Raw genomic sequence first — 16,697 nt, forward strand, 5'->3', positions numbered from 1 at the left:
AGGAGGACTGGAGTTTCCTTGACTCCTGCGTGAGTTGTTTCCAAATGGCAGTGAAAAAGAGTCACAGAAATACCCATGAAGCGCCTGACACCCCTGTCATGCCTTGTTTTCCTGCAAGATCCTAAATCGAGGTGGTCAACCGCCGCCACCCACCCTGAGTGGGCGCTCGGCTAATTGGCTCATGCGTGTGCATTTGTACTTTCCAGATTGAGCTGGGCACTGAATACAAAACAACCTCCTCCTCCTCCTCCTCCTCCTCCTCCTCCTCCTCCTCCTCCTCCTCCCCCCTCCCTGCCCCGATTCCCTCCACTTGGGAGGGCGTGTGTGCGCGCGTTCGCGAGTGTGTCCGAGCGCGTCTGTTTAGCAAAAGGCCCCGGGAGGGAGCTACCCCCTCCTGCAACCTGCGCCCCGCCCCCCGCCTCCCCTTCCCTCCCAGCACCTCCGCTCTGCACGGAAACGAAGCATCTCTCGAGCAAGACCGCGTCTCCAATCTGTCCCCAGAGGCGGCGTCCTCTCCTCTCTGCTGAGGACAGACCGTCTCCGCGCTCGTGCAGAGAGAGCTGCCGCTTCGGCTTCCCGGGAGGGCGACCCGACTTCCTCCTGGCGCGCCGCGATCTCCCCCGGGGTGCGAGGGCTGGTGCGTGCGCGCGCGAGCGAGCGAGCGAGGGCGCGTGTGTGTGCGCGCGTGTGTGTGTGTGTGTGCGTGTGTGTGTGTGTGTGTGTGTGCACACGCCTGCGAGCTCGCGAGCTTCCTCTCCAGGCGCTGTGCAGGCGTCTCCGAGCAGCCGACAGCAACGCGAGGCGACCGCAGCCTCCGCCCCCTCCAGCTGGCGATTGGCTGATTTTGCTCATCATTTCCCTGCTAGGAAGAGGGAAGGGCCAGTGACGCCCCCGAAGCCAGCTGCAGAAGCGGCCGCCACCTCCGATGCACAAGGTGTCTCCTCGGAGAAGAGCCCGGAGCCCCGGGGAGGCGGCGCGGAGCGAGCCGGGCAGGGCTGGCGCCACCCGGGCGGGCGAGCGCTGCGCTGCGCTCGGGGACCGGCCGGGGCTCGGCGGCGGAGGACCCCTGCGACCCGCTCCTGACACCCCGGCTCCACGCTCTCCTCCGATTGCACGGACCTCCCCCCACCCCACCACCACCACCACCACCACCACCACCGCGACCGTGTCTCCCCCCAACGGAGCCTTTCTATCGAGAGAAGGTGAGGGAGCTGGGGCCACCAGGACTTTCCCGGGCACCCAAGATGCGCTCCATTAGGAAGAGGTGGACCATCTGCACCATAAGTCTGCTCCTGATCTTTTATAAGACAAAAGAAATAGCGAGAACTGAGGAGCACCAGGAGACGCAACTCATCGGGTAAATGCAAAAAGCTTCATTTCAGGATATGGCAAAACCGGAGCCAGAACAAAAAGTGCAGCCTGTAAATGCAATGGGCGCGTAGACGGTGGAGCGAGGGCTGGGAGAGTCGGCGCGGTCGGCCGCGCTTCGGTGCGTTTAGCGTCAGGGATCCAATCGCAAAGGCTGTGGCCGAGGTGTGCGGCTTCCCCACGCGCGGCCCCAGTACTTCAACTTGCCCTGCGTGGCGGTGGTGACAGCGGCGCTGGCGCCCGGCTCCACACGCCCGGGGACAAGTCGCCGCACAAGTGTCAACCAAGAACGTGCGCCCTTGTCCTTTGAAGCCCTGGGCAGGACTCCGGGGCGCTGTCTCTGTGTGTGTCCCGCCCCCCCCCCCCCCCCCAGGACAGAGGAGAGGGGGCTGGCTCCCGGGAAGGAAGGCTGAAGTTAAAGCCCGGGACGCAGGAAAAGGGGTCTCTCTGTTGCTTTTTCTCTTCTTTGGGCTTCGGGTAGATCCGCGTGTCGTGTGACTTGGAAACTCCGGGGCCCCCCTGCGATGCTTCCCCATTTGCTCTTCCGTGGGTAAAACGCAGGGGCGTCATGGTTACGCTTTTAGAAACGGTGCTGTAGCTTCACACCGACGGTCTTTCTGCTGTTTCTTCAGTTTGTCTTAAATGAGTTCAGACGCTTCCCCCCCACCCCCCGCCTCCCACCTCCCACCTCCCCCCCCCACCCCAGCAAGTTCTCTAAATGTCGCACTTCCTTCCTTCCCCCTCCCTTCCCCGGGCCCCTGCCGCTTTTGAAGTTTACCCGGGAGGTGGCTGCAACTCTGGTGTCGCGTGCACAGCTTGGAAGCCTTTTGTGAGGACGTGAACCTGGTTGTCAACTCCGTCCGCAAAGTCCCGGGTCGGGAACCGTCCCTGACCCCGGAGGCGTCCGCTCCCGGGGACCGCAGCCTGGCCCGAGCCCTTAGGCGCCCCGACACCCCGAGGCACGGAGATAGAGCCCCGGCCGCCGTGTGTGCGCGTGCGCGCGCGCGTGCAAGGACCGTGCACGCGTGCACACGGACACACAAACTTCACGCACTCCGTGTACTATTGTTGCTCCTCCCCAAGCAACGAGTGTTTTTAAGTGAGCAACGCGGAGGCTCGCGCTTAACCCAACTGGCTGCGTTCCCCCAAAAGGGCTGGCGCGAGGCGCCCCCGCGGGCCCGGGGCGGGAGCGGGGACGCCGAGGAATAGCGCCCGGCCCGGCCCGCCCGCCCGGCAGCGACGAATGCACAAAATTGGTCTATTCTGGAAAAGGAAAAAAAAAAAAAAAAAGGAGCCGAACTAGATAGAGGAGGTCGTTTACACAGAGTGTGGGTGGGTGCAAAACGCTGCCGAGCTCGAGGGGCGGGAAGGCAGGGCTGGGGGCGCGGGCGGGGGCGCGGGCGGACAAAGGGGTCTCGGGGACGGTGACACAGCGACGGGGGGGAGACGCGGAGGCCGCGCGTGGGGGTCCGGGCTCTTTGTTCCCCTGCGGGCGGGGGCGGGGGGTCCGAACGCCGGCGCGAGCCCAGACAAAGCCGCCCCGCGTCGCCCGACTCTGGGGGCGCGGGGAGGGGGCGCGGGGGGCGAGGAGCGGGAGTGGGCGGCGTGGGGGGAGGGGGCGCCCCGTCGGGGCCTCCGCGCGCCCCGTGGGCCCCCCCCAAGGGAACGACAGACCTGGGACGCCCCACGGTTCCCGGGAGATGTTCCTGCTGTGGCCCTGCGCTGGACGCCCCGGGCGGGGGGGCGGGTCGCGGCGGGGCGGGGGCGTGGACCGGGGCGCGGACCGGGAGCGCGGGGTCGGAGCTCGGCCGGGGGCGCAGGTGGGGCGTGGACGCGGGCGCGGGGGCGGCGTGGACCGGGGCGCAGGTGGGGCTCGGGGTCGGGGCGGGGGCGCAGGGGGCCGCGGGGGCGCAGGGGGAGCGCGGGGTCGGAGCTCGGACAGGGGCGCGGGGGGGGGGGGCGTGTACGGGGGCGCGGGGAGGAGCGCGGACGCGGGCGCAGGTGGGGCGCGGGGTCGAGGCGCGGACGCGGGCGCAGGTGGGGCGCGGGGGCGGGGCGGGGGCGCGGCGGTTGAGCTGCCCCGCGGGTTTCGGTCGCCCCCTGTTGGGGCCGAGCTGCGGCCGCCTCCCGCTGCCCTGGGAAAGCCGAGGCGGGCGCGGGAGTTGCTGACACGGGGCGCGAGGACCAGGCCCCCTCCTGCACCCCTCCCGCACCCCCTCCTGTCCCCCCCCATCACTCCTGCAGCTCCGCGGGTTCGGAGCCGGGACGCGGCGCGTGCAGGCCCCAAGCCCCTGGTCCGAGGGGGTGACTTCCTTGCAACCGCCACGGTCAGACGCCCCCTTGGGGTCTGGGGTCCGGGCCTGATGTCGCCCGCGGGCCCCAGGGCCGGATCCGAGACGGGCGAAGCCAGGGCGCGGCGGTGGCCCCGGGGAGCAGCGAGGCGACAGGCCGGCCCCGACCCGAGAGGGGGCAGGACGGTCAGTGCGGGGCCTGCCACAGGCCTCGTACCTTCCAGAAGACCCTCGTCCCCGAACCCTCGCGCCTGGTTTCCCCGCTTCTTTGCGCCCCTTCCCCGCCCCCACCCCCCGACCCCGGACTGGAGGTGCCACCTAGGGTCAGGGCGGCGTCGCGCCTGCAGCGCCCAGCGCTCGCTGCGCACCCGGGACACCAGCACCCCTCCCTGCCTCCCGTCCCCCCTCCTGTCCCCAGAGGAAACCGTACAAAAAGCACGGTTTTTACCAGGAGTTTCTTGAGACTAGGTCAGGGTCATTGCAACTTCAACCTTCCATGCAAACCTCTTCATTGCCTGGTGTGATTCCCAGTAGATAGTTTCCCTCAAAAGTTTCCCTCAAAAGGCTACAAAGTTGGTTTATTCGTGACTGATACATATATTTTTTTTCGTAATGGGAAAAATGGCCCATGATTCCACTGACTTGGTGTGCTCTCTGGGTATAATTGTGTTAACCGCATAAAAATAAGTGCATGCGCTCATTTCAGAAGAGAATGCATTTGAAAGTGTGGCATCAGCTTTAATATCACACGTATTTGTTTTGATTGCGACTCCTTAAAACTTGCCACACACTGCGCTCCAGTGTGACCGCAAGTGAGCCCAATTTTCTTATCATCTAGAGATTTCCTTTTTAATTTGACTGTGTACTTTAGGTTGTCTGTCTCAATAATTGTCCATTATGAATTCTGAAACTTCTGATAACACTGACAGTGGAGATAGACATTCAGAGTTAGAGTATTACCATTGTCAGCAAAGTGATTTCCAGCTGGTTCCAGGCTAGCACACACTCTTATAAATCAGGAAACCCAGGATCTGTGCTTTGTCTGCTTCATTTGGGGTTCTCCCAGAACCCCTAAGCCATAGGCTAAAGTAGTACACCTCATCTTTATTTTTAGTTGTTTGGCACTTAGGGAAGGAAAACACACAACTGCCTGCTGTTTGCGTTCAGGCTTAGTTCCATGCAAGTTCTTTTCTTTTCTTTTTCTTTCTTTTTTTTTTTTTTTTTTTTTTTTGAGGGAGTTTTATAATTCCATATTAAGGAGGAAATTTACCCTAGTCCATGGAGAACACATTCATTCCAAAGCCAAGTTGTAAAGAGTTTTCAGTCGGTTTGAAGGCAGGGCTTTGGAGACCGAATCTCAAGAAACAAAACTAATTATATTTGTTATATGCTGCAAAATTAATAGAATAAGTTGTAGCGATGCCTGGCAACTCATATTTCAAAGAGAAAAATGTTTGTAAGAACTAGTAACTAATGATTAGTTTCTGTCAATGCTGTCCCTGGAAGTAGATTTTTTTCTGAGCTCAACATAAGCAGGAATACTTTATACAATATATTGCTTTACGCTGCATTATTTCCCTGATGTGTTCTGTAGTTTTCTCTTTAGGAGGATATGTTGGATCCTCCTGCATGTAGCCCTATGCAAGAAATGTTTGCAGTGCAGCTGTTTAGTAGTTGTGTTTGATCTGGAAGGAAAAACTAGGAGGGGGTGGTAACATCCTTCATGCCTTGCATTGAAGGAAAAGCCTTGCTAAGACAGAGCCCCACCGAGGTCACTAACGGAAACATCCCTTGGGACCCATTTAACTTTATACAAAGAAACTTGCTCCAGAGACTGGATTGCCCGAAGCCCAGCCTTCTTTTCTTCTTCTTTTTCTTTTTTTTTTTTTTTTTTGAAGCCAAGCCTCCTTCTTACACAGGAATCCCACCTACTTCAAGAGGACCTAGGACTAGCTGTAGCTGTTTTCATTCAAGGTTCTTTCTAGCTGTAGCTGTTTTCATTCAAGGTTCTTTCCAGGAATGAAACTGAATTTTGGTTTGTCACCAGTTCAATGGAAACAGTTCAAAGAGCAGAGTCATGTGGTAGTATTTCACTAATATAAAACTAATTTAAACTTTGAAAGCACTTTTCTTTTTTTTAAGTCGTGGAGGTCCTGAAAAGCCTCCATAGAACTAAGTACAGCAATCGTCTTGCCATGCCAACTGTCCCTTTAGCAACATTGTCAGTGAAAGAGTCTTCCACAGATATTTAAAAATGCCAGCCCATGCATATTTTTACTTCTCCTATGAGAGTTTATTGGTGGTAAAAATAATTGTTTTAATTATGGCAATTTGTGGTTAGGAAAAACTGGTATTAACAAGCCAGTTAACCGGATGAATATAGGGGAAAAAAAGCTCTATCCTTAGAAATGGTGAGAGTTTGTACCCATATTCTTGAAGGCGTATCTTCAAAAGCGTGAAGGTTAGCTTCCCTGTATATCCAGATCCTCATTCATATATACTTATTATCGTTAAACGTGTAATAGAAAAGTTGACTTCTGGGCCACTGAGTAGTAAATTGCACCCTCTGTTTCCTAGCATCTTAAATGACCTCTATAAAATGATTATTATTGGCCACGCGTAGGCATGCAAATGTATCATTTTCATCAGTAGGATAGTTGAAAATATTGATTTTTATAGAGTTCTAAATTTCACAGGGAGTAGTTGCATATGATGCTTTGAGTTGCTTCAAATTGGAACTACATGTTTAAAAAAGAATGCAAACCAAAATACCAAACTATAAGCCTCTAATTACAGAATTCATCTAACAGCTGTTACACAGGCAGTGTTTCCATTGATAGTAGGAGAGGATTGCCTACATAATAAACACAGATTTAGACTTTGTGACTGAGCAAATAGTCATATTACTTTTTAACTATATTTTTGAGATTTTAAAACAGTAAGAGATAACATGTAAAGAAGTAAATGCAGATATTGACAGGGCTCTCCCAAAAACCGCATCTATTTCTCTAAGTCTGGGTCCACAACTATAAAGTACCAAGAAAATAGTCTGTTGACCAATAAATTGCTTCTGCTGTTAACTGTCCTACAGATAACAAATGCTGTCATAGGTATCTGTCACTGTCATCACTGTGACCAGCACTGCCATGCCATGTATATACTTGCCTGACAATGTTGATTGAGAGGGATAGCACAGTTGATTTTGTGTGTGTGTGTGATGTAATAGAAAATATGAGTAAAAATGGCTACTGAATGAGTTTTCTTTCTCCCCGTTGCAATCTCTGTCTCCCTGCCACCACCAAGTCTCAGGAAAGTGTCTCACTGTTGAGATGATTTGAGACTCCATGTAATTTTAGAAATTTGCACTTCAACAGTGCTTTATGGGTTACTTTCACATACACACTCCCATTGAGTTCCCCCAACGTCATTGTGTATTAGATAAGGTTTTTGCAAAAAATAAAAAATAAAAAAATAAAAAAAAATAAGGTTTTTGCAATTTTCAAGATAAAGCAAGGTCACTGTGGCCTAGAAAGAGAATATTGTCCAAGGACGTATAGGTGAGCAAGTGAAAGAACCACCAACATGCCCAGATCACCAGATATTCCAAAGTCTGCTTACTCCAAAACAAAATCTCTTCCGTCATGTCTATGTGCCTTCTGGGAAAATAAAATTACGATCTTGGGAGTCACAATTATACAGATGCAAGAGAAGTGGCCAAACTTCCTGTCTCTATTGTCTAAACACAACAGGGAGGGAGGATAGAGTTTGAAGACATTTTTTTGTTTTTTTTTGCTTTAAACACTACAAAGGCCTTTTCTTTATATGAAAAATGCTTTTATTTCAAAAAGAATAAGTGTAAAGATTGTCCTGATTAAGTCGTACTCTCATTTCTTATAATACCTTTCATCAATCTCATACCTCTGCTAATGGGTAGGAAAAGTTGTATCGACAATTTGTCACCAGCAATTTAAATCAAATTATGTATTATGCTACTTAGATAAAATGCTTCTTACTTTCACAGAGCTGGCATTTTTGTTTTGTTTCAGAGATGGTGAACTATGTTTGAGTCGATCCCTTGTCAATAGTTCTGATAAAATCATTCGAAAGGCTGGCTCTTCGATCTTCCAGCACTCTGTAGAAGGTTGGAAAATCAATTCCTCTTTGGTCCTGGAAATAAGGTGAGTTTCTTTAATAAGCCATAATAAATTTCACATCATGTTCTCGAATATGTTGGGCTTGGCAAACTTATATTGAATGCTTGATTTATAGTTTAAATGTGAATACTTTAATAAAAGAGTGAACCAGCTCTACTTGATGTTGATCAATGAAGGATATGAAGCCATAAAACTGAAATGATTATGTAGTCAGAAATTTAAGGATGAACTTGTGGGTTTTGAATATGCTGTCTTTATTCTAATGGAATAAAATATACAACAGAGTACTAACATTTGATAGATTTTTTTTATTCTGTTACTCAGGATGGACATCTATTTTGAGAATTATCTTTAACTTCTTTATTAAGTCTTTATACCTATCTTGTGTCTTTGTGCACTGGATAAAAGTAGAGCTTATTCAACTCCTATTTTGCTGACTATTCTAAATAAATTTCATTTACTCTATGAATGGATATTTCTATGTGAAGTTCCTGTAATAAAAGTCTCGATAAGTATATCCTAACTTGGCAAAAGTCAGAAAATAAGTTTTCTAGAGTACTGGCTTGTTCTCTGTAAGATTTGGGATTTTTACCTGGAACAAGCTCTTGAAATCAAGCTCAGTGCCTACATATATCTATTATATCTTATTTTCTTCTAGTATAATCCTACAACTAGTAAGAAGGTTAGGGCCAGACTTCCCTGAGCATGGAGGAAACAAACACATCGTGTTTCCCCACAACTACATTGCTATATTGGTATGCTTTAAATCAGCATTTTAGGAAATCATACGCTTTTTAAAAGTTTCTGAGAACTATCCTTTACATAATAAAATCATTGCAATTTCATATTGGGAAAATGATAATTATTCAATGATCAGACATTATGGAGCAAGTTTTGTAAGTGGTTCTGAGGGTAAGCCATTGATCTGTTTGTCTGGGTCTCTACCTTACTGACTTCTTGGGTCATACCTACATGTAATGTAGATCATGAGGAACTTAAAGGAAGAAATCTACTGACACTCATCTTTAGAGGATGTGGAGCAGTTCATAAAATGCATTGTGGCAAAGACACTCCCCACATGTTGAAATACACTTGAAAGATTGAAAGATTTTTTAAAAGATGGGTGCCAGGGAAATGCAGGAATCATTTGTTTGAAGCTTTGGAATTGGCTGGAATGGGAAACAGGAATCAAACCATGGCAATATCAAATGGTATATGCTTGGCTGCTTTTAGTTATGGAAATTTTGTGTCTTTGTAGACAGAGTATAAGATTGAGGAGATGAGTCTGATGACAGAGTTTCTAAATTGGGATCTTCCGGGTAGAATACGGTCAGCAAGTAAGATTTATTTCAACTGGATAAATGAGAACCCTTAAAATCAATATTAAACTTAGGAGATTCTATATAAAAGTACAGGTTTTCATATAGTCTTGAGAAAATGAAAATTTTGATAACTCTAGACTCGTATGTCCCCTGAGAACTAGTTGGCCGAGGCCAACTGTAGCCATGATCTCTCCAGCTTAACATGTTTACAGCTGGGGTTCCCTTCTTTCTTTTTCTTTCTTTCTTTCTTTCTTTCTTTCTTTCTTTCTTTCTTTTTTTTTTTTTAGATTTTATTTATTCATGAGAGTCACAGAAAGAGAGGCAGAGACACAGGCAGAGGCAGAAGCAGGCTCTCTGCAGAAAACCCGATGTGGGACTCCATCCCTGAACCCCAGGATCACTCCCTGAGCCAAAAGCAGATGCTCAACCACTGATCCACCCAGCCATCCCATCTCCCTTCTTTCTTGATACATATCGAATATCTTCCTTACTGTCTCACTACCCTACCCTACATACACATTTGAATTTAGAAACCCTAAAAGAGATAATTATTAGGTAAAAGCTACAGAATGTAGGGAGTACACGAGGTCATAAATACAGGTATAGCTTAGTTTAGAACAGAATAAGGATTCATATATCTTGGAAAGAGAGAATTATGGGTGATATAAAAAGGAAATATTTGATAAAATCATTCGAAAGGATGATAAGGATGTCTCAAAAGGAACTTTCAAAATGAAAGATTTGGCAAGAAGGGAGCCAATTTAGGTAAGGCTATACAGATCAGGTAAAGGAAAGTAATGGAAGACAGTAAAGTAAAATAAGAAATTGTAATAAATTAATTGATAGATCTAAATATGCCAAATAACGTATCAGATAAAGTCTAATAAGTAATTAACAATAATCTAATTAATATATATGGCCATGCCTTCCTAGTATCCATACAAAAATGACACTACAGCGGTACATTTTGCTACTTTTAAGATATGCAAGCTAAGGGTATTAAACGTAAATTGAGCCAAGCAATTCATTATTGCAATTTGACAAATTGATGAAGATTGCATTCCTATCTGTGAAGGTGATCTGTTTTGAATTATAACAGATGAGAATATGTATGAAATGTTAATAGTCTTTTCATATGATTCTCCTTAACAGATAAAGAAGCAAACAATAAAACATTGAGCAAATATTGAATAATACATACAAAGTTGTCACTTCCTTACGAGGAAATGATAACTTGTAAAACCATTATTGTACAACATGCAAACAATTCATAAAAATTATAATTGCCTATAGCATTAGTAACTAGTAAGTATTAATCAATTTGACACCTGTAATAAAAAATTTAGAATATGAAAATGTCTGATTGTTAGCTTAGCTTTTGTTTTTCTAAAGTCATACCGGAAGCTACCCATAAACTAATTTAGATCATTATCTCTATTTCTTCCCCACATCTATAACATTTATGAAGAACCACATTACTTGGTCTCTGTGAGGGGGTATGGGCATATTTTACAAGTGTTTTTAAAATCCTACTTTGAAGTTTTGATTAAGATATTACAACTAATCATTTTTGATCTTCCATGATTAAACCATGGTTACAAATCTTTCTCATTTAAAAAATCTCATTAAACTTATAATGCTCTTGTGACATTCCTAATAAATTATTTATCTATTTGCATTAACATGTGAAGCAGTCACTGATGATAAGTTGTTTTTCCCTACATTTATAGAAATGATTTTTTTTCTTATTGCTAATTTTTTCAGCCTTATGTATACTCTGATGCTTTCATAAGCACATCAAGAATTGATTCATATATGCTCATCAAACAACCGTACCTCGGGATCCCTGGGTGGTGCAGCGGTTTAGCGCCTGCCTTTGGCCCAGGGTGCGATCCTGGAGACCCAGGATCGAATCCCACGTCGGGCTCCCAGTGCACAGAGCCTGCTTCTCCCTCTGCCTGTGTCTCTGCCTCTCTCTCTCTCTCCTGTGACTATCATAAATAAATAAAAATTTATAAAAAAAAACAAAAAAAAACAACAACTGTACCTCTGGGGAGTTTTCTGAGAGAGATCGTACCACCTACATTGTGCATTGAAAATTCATCAAGATTTAGTAGAGTTTATACATCCCACAGCTAACTTCACAATTATAATGATTACCTTGGTTAAGGACTAGATTTTATTGGTAGTAGTTTGTTATTGTAAGCTAAGAAATGACACATTTAAGATCCATCAGATGTTTGTGAGTAAATCTATAAACATGGTACTGAGAGAGTATTTGATCATGTCCAGTGCTTATGACTGGACCTATTTTTCCATCTTTAGGTTGTTTCTTTTCTTTTTTCCCCCCTTATTCTTCATATGTTGAATAGAAATCTAAAGAATTACAATACCGGGATCCCTGGGTGGCGCAGCGGTTTGGTGCCTGCCTTTGGCCCAGGGCGCGATCCTGGAGACCCCGGATCGGATCCCACGTCGGGCTCCCGGTGCATGGAGCCTGCTTCTCCCTCTGCCTGTGTCTCTGCCTCTCTGTCTCTCTCTGTGTGACTATCATGAATGAATAAAATCTTAAAAAAATAAAAAAAATAAAAAAAAATAAAGAATTACAATACCAAATGTAGATGCATAGAGAAATATGAGCTCAGCTATTCCTCAAGACACATCCTAATTAGAAAGAATATTTTCAAGCTGGTATCCTCACAGGTTAAGGTTTTTAAACAGATCAAATCTGCAGGTTAACTAAACATAACTGCAAATTTAAATATATTTACCTATCAAAAAGAATTTGCTGTTGCATGCATTGATTTACTTTAGAGAAAGTTCCATCTACAATTCTTCTCTTTACTTTGTTCACTAAGTAGCCAGGGGAGCACATCTTGGGTCACATAGCTTGTTAGTGGCAGAGTCACTAGCTGCAAAACTAGGTCTATCTAGCTAATAAAAGCTCTTATTTTGAAACACATTTCTTGGGCTCTCTTCTATTTATTTTTTTAAAGATTTATTTATTTATTTATTTATTTATTTATTTATGTATTCATTCATTCATTCATTCATTCATTCATTCATTCATGAGAGATACAGAGAGAGGGGCAGAGATACAGGGAGAGGGAGAAGCAGGCTCCTCACTGGGAGCCCGATGCGGGACTCGATCCCAGGACCCCGGATCACAACCTGAGCCAAAGGCAGACACTCAACCACTGAGCCACCCAGGTGCCCCTCTTGTACTCTATTTTAATACTAAAAATGCGGCCTTTCTGGAGTACACACAGTGGAGATTTTTTTTGTCTTTGTTTTGCTCCAACGTATATTATTCATCCAATATTACTAACCGCTGGACCAAATAATCAAATGGCCATCTGAAGTGTAAATTAAACTAAAAAAATGCTTTTCTCCAAGCATTTTGAGACCATTTTGCCTTTTCATTTAGCTGCGTAGGATTTTTCTTTGATACTAGAACATCTTCCTATAACAGCTGGGACCCTAAGCTCAGAAGCCCTAACAAGCTACAGGTTATGTTCTCTCCGTGCTTTGAAGAACGTTGCCTTGCGAAAATAATCTTTGAGACAAAAAAATCGTGTGTTCTCTCTGCTTTTTGGTAGGCATAATGAAACACTCAGCACTTCTTAAACCTTTTTAAATGTCTTTTTAGTGAGCCACGTTCGTAACAATTGAATTGATTCGGTGGTTTTTATCTAAAGTCAAAAGTTTGCAAAAACTGATTCCTAATATATGTAACATAACCTAATTTGCCTCTCAACTTGGGACGCATTCCAGCTGTAAGATTTGTCCTTAACAATACTCGCTGATGGAGTCAACGGTGTCATTTAGATGAAATTTTAGTTGCCACAGCACGTATGCTTGCTGTTGACAAGAAACCTACAGAGAAGAAAGAGTGGCACCTGGTGATAGGTTAGCTATATTTAACATTTCACAAGTGAAAACAATGTTTAGTAAATTAATTCTCTGGAACTCTGCAGCTGCTATTTCAAGTGATGTGTGATGTTGAAAGGGAAGTTCTAGTTGAAAATTCAGTTGAAAAGTTTCTGTATAGAATCTATTCCTGTCAGTTTAACAGTCTCAGCCTTTCAGTTTAAACCAGCATTGCTTAACAAAAAATAATCTTTATGACTAAGATTTTTAGCCTCACTGATAGTGAAACATTTTCAGGTTCTTTCAGTCCTGTTTATCATTAAAACAGTTGGCTGAATTTAGGTTTTTGCTTATTAATAGGGTTTCAAAAGTTACTTGATGCCCACAGAATGACAGTTAAAGACCTGGAAGGGATCTTTTTTGTTGTTGTTCTGTTCAGTCACACACAGAAAACACAACCTCTTGCTTTACATATCTGCTAATGACTTAGCCACATTTCTGGAAAACTAGTATTGAGACAGCCTACATATTAAACTTTAGCTTTTGTTGAATCATGTTCCTTTAGAGGCCAGAAGTTAAACTGAATTTCCCCTCTAACTCTCCATTCTCAAATAATTTTGCTTAACCTGCTCTTTTCATTTATGTCAGTTATCTGAGCAAAAGCATGTAGTTCTCCTTGGTGATACTGAAAATGTGGTTCAGTTCAGTGTAAGAGTTTTTCATGCTTCCAGTGACATTTAGTTAATCACATTTAAGCACTGGTTTCCTTTTTTTTTTCATATATTTACAGTCTGAATAACAACTAAGCAAATTCACAGAACTCTTATAGTCCATTATATCTATAATCTAAAAAATGCCTGGAGGCGCCTGGGTGGCTCAGTTGGTTAAGCATCCGCCTTCGGTTCAGGTCATGATCCTGGAGCCCCTTGTATCGAGCCCCCCAATGGGCTCTGCGCCCAGCAAAGAAGTCTGCTTGTCCCTCTCCTTCTATGCCCCCCTCCACACTTATGTGCATTCTCTCTCTCTCTCTCTCAAATAACTAAGAATCTTAAAAAAAAAAAAAATAGAAAATGCCTATAACTTGCTAGGGAGAAAAAAAACCCTAACCTTTCCCTACTGTTTCCAAAAAATAAAATATTATGCATTAAAGCCACAATATTGTTCACTAATAGTAATTATTTTCAGTGTTTCTTGAATTCTACACCAGGAATCTTAGATCAGATTATTTCTCATGTAAGCCCTAAGATGGAAACTAAAAGTTTAATTCAATGTAAGAAAAAGAACATACCAGAGACATTTAAGGTTTCCTTTCCTCCTTCTTTCAGTTAAAAAAAAAAAAAAAAAAATAAGTATTGCTGGGACGCCTGGGTGGCTCAGCAGTTGGGTGTCTGCCTTTGGCCCAGAGCATGATCCTGGTGGGGTGACCGAGTCCCACATGGGGCTCCCTGCATGGGGCCTGCTTCTCCCTCTGCCTGTGTCTCTGCCTCTCTCTGTGTGTGTCTCATGAATAAATAAATAAAATCCTTTTTAAAAAAAGCAACTACTACTCTAACAGGATAAAAAATTGTTGAGCCTATAAAACAGTATTGAAAGAACACATATTGTAGAATTACCTGTGTTCAATAATCATGTCTTTTATCTCAAGAGCTAGACAACATGGTACCTTTTGAAATTTTATTGAACTCTTTTTCTTAATATTTTATTTATTTGAGAGAGAAGAGCACAGTAGAGCAGGAGCAGGGGAAGAGAGAGAGGGAGAAGCAGGGAGCCCAACGCAGGGCTCCATTCCAGGACCCTGTGGTCATGACCTGAGCTGAAGCAGGTGCTTAATGGACTGAACCACAGAGGTGCCCCTGAAATTTCGCTAGCCTCTGTCCACTTTTTTTAATATCAATTTTTCCTAAGAGTCAACAAATTAAGGACGTCCTGTTATACTCAGGAATGTAAAAGACCTATGTCTGAAATATTTTGCTGCTAAGTTTCTATAACACAGCAGAGGTGCCGTTAGTGGAAAGTCCCTTGTGCTGTCACTTGACCAGCACGTTAAGAGTTAACATTTTTTTGTGAATAAAGGGATTTTCGCTTTTAGATTTCCAAGTTAAAGAGTCTTCTTTCAAATCTGAATCTCTGGTTTATTCATTTCATCCTGGCAAACATTTCACTACTTGTGAGGTATATCTTCAGAGATCTACAACAACGCCTTTAACTGTGTTCAAAGGAAAATGACAATACCAGCTAGTTTGGCATTTTGACCACATCCGTGCAGTTTTTATTTTAAAGTCAGTCTTGTCATTTTCACAGGAAATAAGAATTTTTTTTTTGAAATACAGATGTCAGGCATCACTAAATTTTTCCCCAAACAAATGGTAGTTAATAAGTATATACAAAAAGGTTCTATGGATTGCTGTTCTTGGTACTAATTAACTTTTGTGAAGAATTATGTGTGCTCGACATAAGGAAAGACTTCTCAATTTTCTGCAATTCATACCTGATAATTGCTGATGTCACTGGCAATTGTCTTCATATATTATCTGTACTTTGTTAAGATGAACTGTTATGGTGCCTGATAGCATTTCTGTTAATTTTTAGATTTCATTTGTAGGGCATTTATATAGGTTTTCCTATATAAATTTCACTTATGACCCTGATATTCTGATTGAAGGAAAAAATTCAAAAAATATTTTCTTTTCCAAAGAGTTAATGGACATAACCTTTGTGTATCAAACCTGGCCAAACTTTTCAGTCAACTGATTTTCCTCCTTTTTTTTTTTTTTTAAAGATTTTATTTAATTTTGAGAGACATAGAGGCAGAGACACAGGCAGAGGGAGAAGCAGGCTCAATGCAGGGAGCCTGACATGGGACTCGACCCCTGGTCTCTAAGATCACGCTCTGGGCTGAAGGCGGTGCTAAACCGCTGAGCCACCCGCGCTGCTCCCTACAAATACTTCTTAACTGCTCCAAGAGCAACAGGCTTATTAGATATAGGCTATGAGTCCCAAATTATTGCAGTTTCATCAGGTGCTTGGCTGTATCATGCCAAAGTCACTAGCTTTCCAGCCAGCTGGATCTTTATTTTCACTTTTCATCATCTAACTTAGCATATACATACTTGTTTATACAGCATCCCACATCTGTTATCAGTTTCTTTATTATGTATGAGATAGGCTAAGCTTCTATATAAAAAAAATGGTTAATACCTAAAATACAGTGGATCAAAGTAGTTGGAAGTTTATTTCTCTCTTGTATAGCCATGCACATGATCCACTCATATAGCATGCACATGATCCACTCATATCATATGATCAAGCACAGCTGCACTTAGGTTTGTAAACTTGGGAGATTTTCTAGCTGAGGATTCATGTGCCTGAGTAAAACTTAGAAGATTCAAATACTAAAAGGAAGATGGGAAGAAAGAACACTAAGGAATAATTAACTATCTCTGCTATACAGTGTGTCCTATCTATCTATTTTTTCCTCTAACATACCCATTTTTCTTCCTGGATTCTTAAGCTTCAAAGGAAACTTTCATATAGTATACTTTTAACTCTTCCTCAAAGAATTATAATATACACAGAATTTGGATGAATGCATACAAATTCATTGGGAACTTCTATATTATCATTTTAATATAGTTAAGTGAGGTATGATTCCAATCCATTTTAAGTTATTTCTGTTTACCTTAACTAGATGA

The 16,697-nt window shown here is 44.3% G+C and overlaps 1 protein-coding gene across 1 annotated transcript in view; it reads left to right on the forward strand.

Annotated features, from left to right (window-relative positions):
- The first annotated feature begins 910 nt into the window (after window positions 1-910).
- ST8SIA4 (ST8 alpha-N-acetyl-neuraminide alpha-2,8-sialyltransferase 4) overlaps window positions 911-16,697 on the forward strand; it is a 93,255-nt gene continuing 77,468 nt past the window's right edge. Inside the window, 3 exon segments of the mRNA XM_077863392.1 lie at window positions 911-1,042; window positions 1,044-1,357; window positions 7,706-7,837. Coding sequence (XP_077719518.1) covers window positions 926-1,042; window positions 1,044-1,357; window positions 7,706-7,837 — 563 coding nt within the window. The 5' untranslated portion in view covers window positions 911-925.

This window comes from Canis aureus, chromosome 2, assembly GCF_053574225.1.
Source record: "Canis aureus isolate CA01 chromosome 2, VMU_Caureus_v.1.0, whole genome shotgun sequence".
NCBI classification, from domain to species: domain Eukaryota; kingdom Metazoa; phylum Chordata; class Mammalia; order Carnivora; family Canidae; genus Canis; species Canis aureus.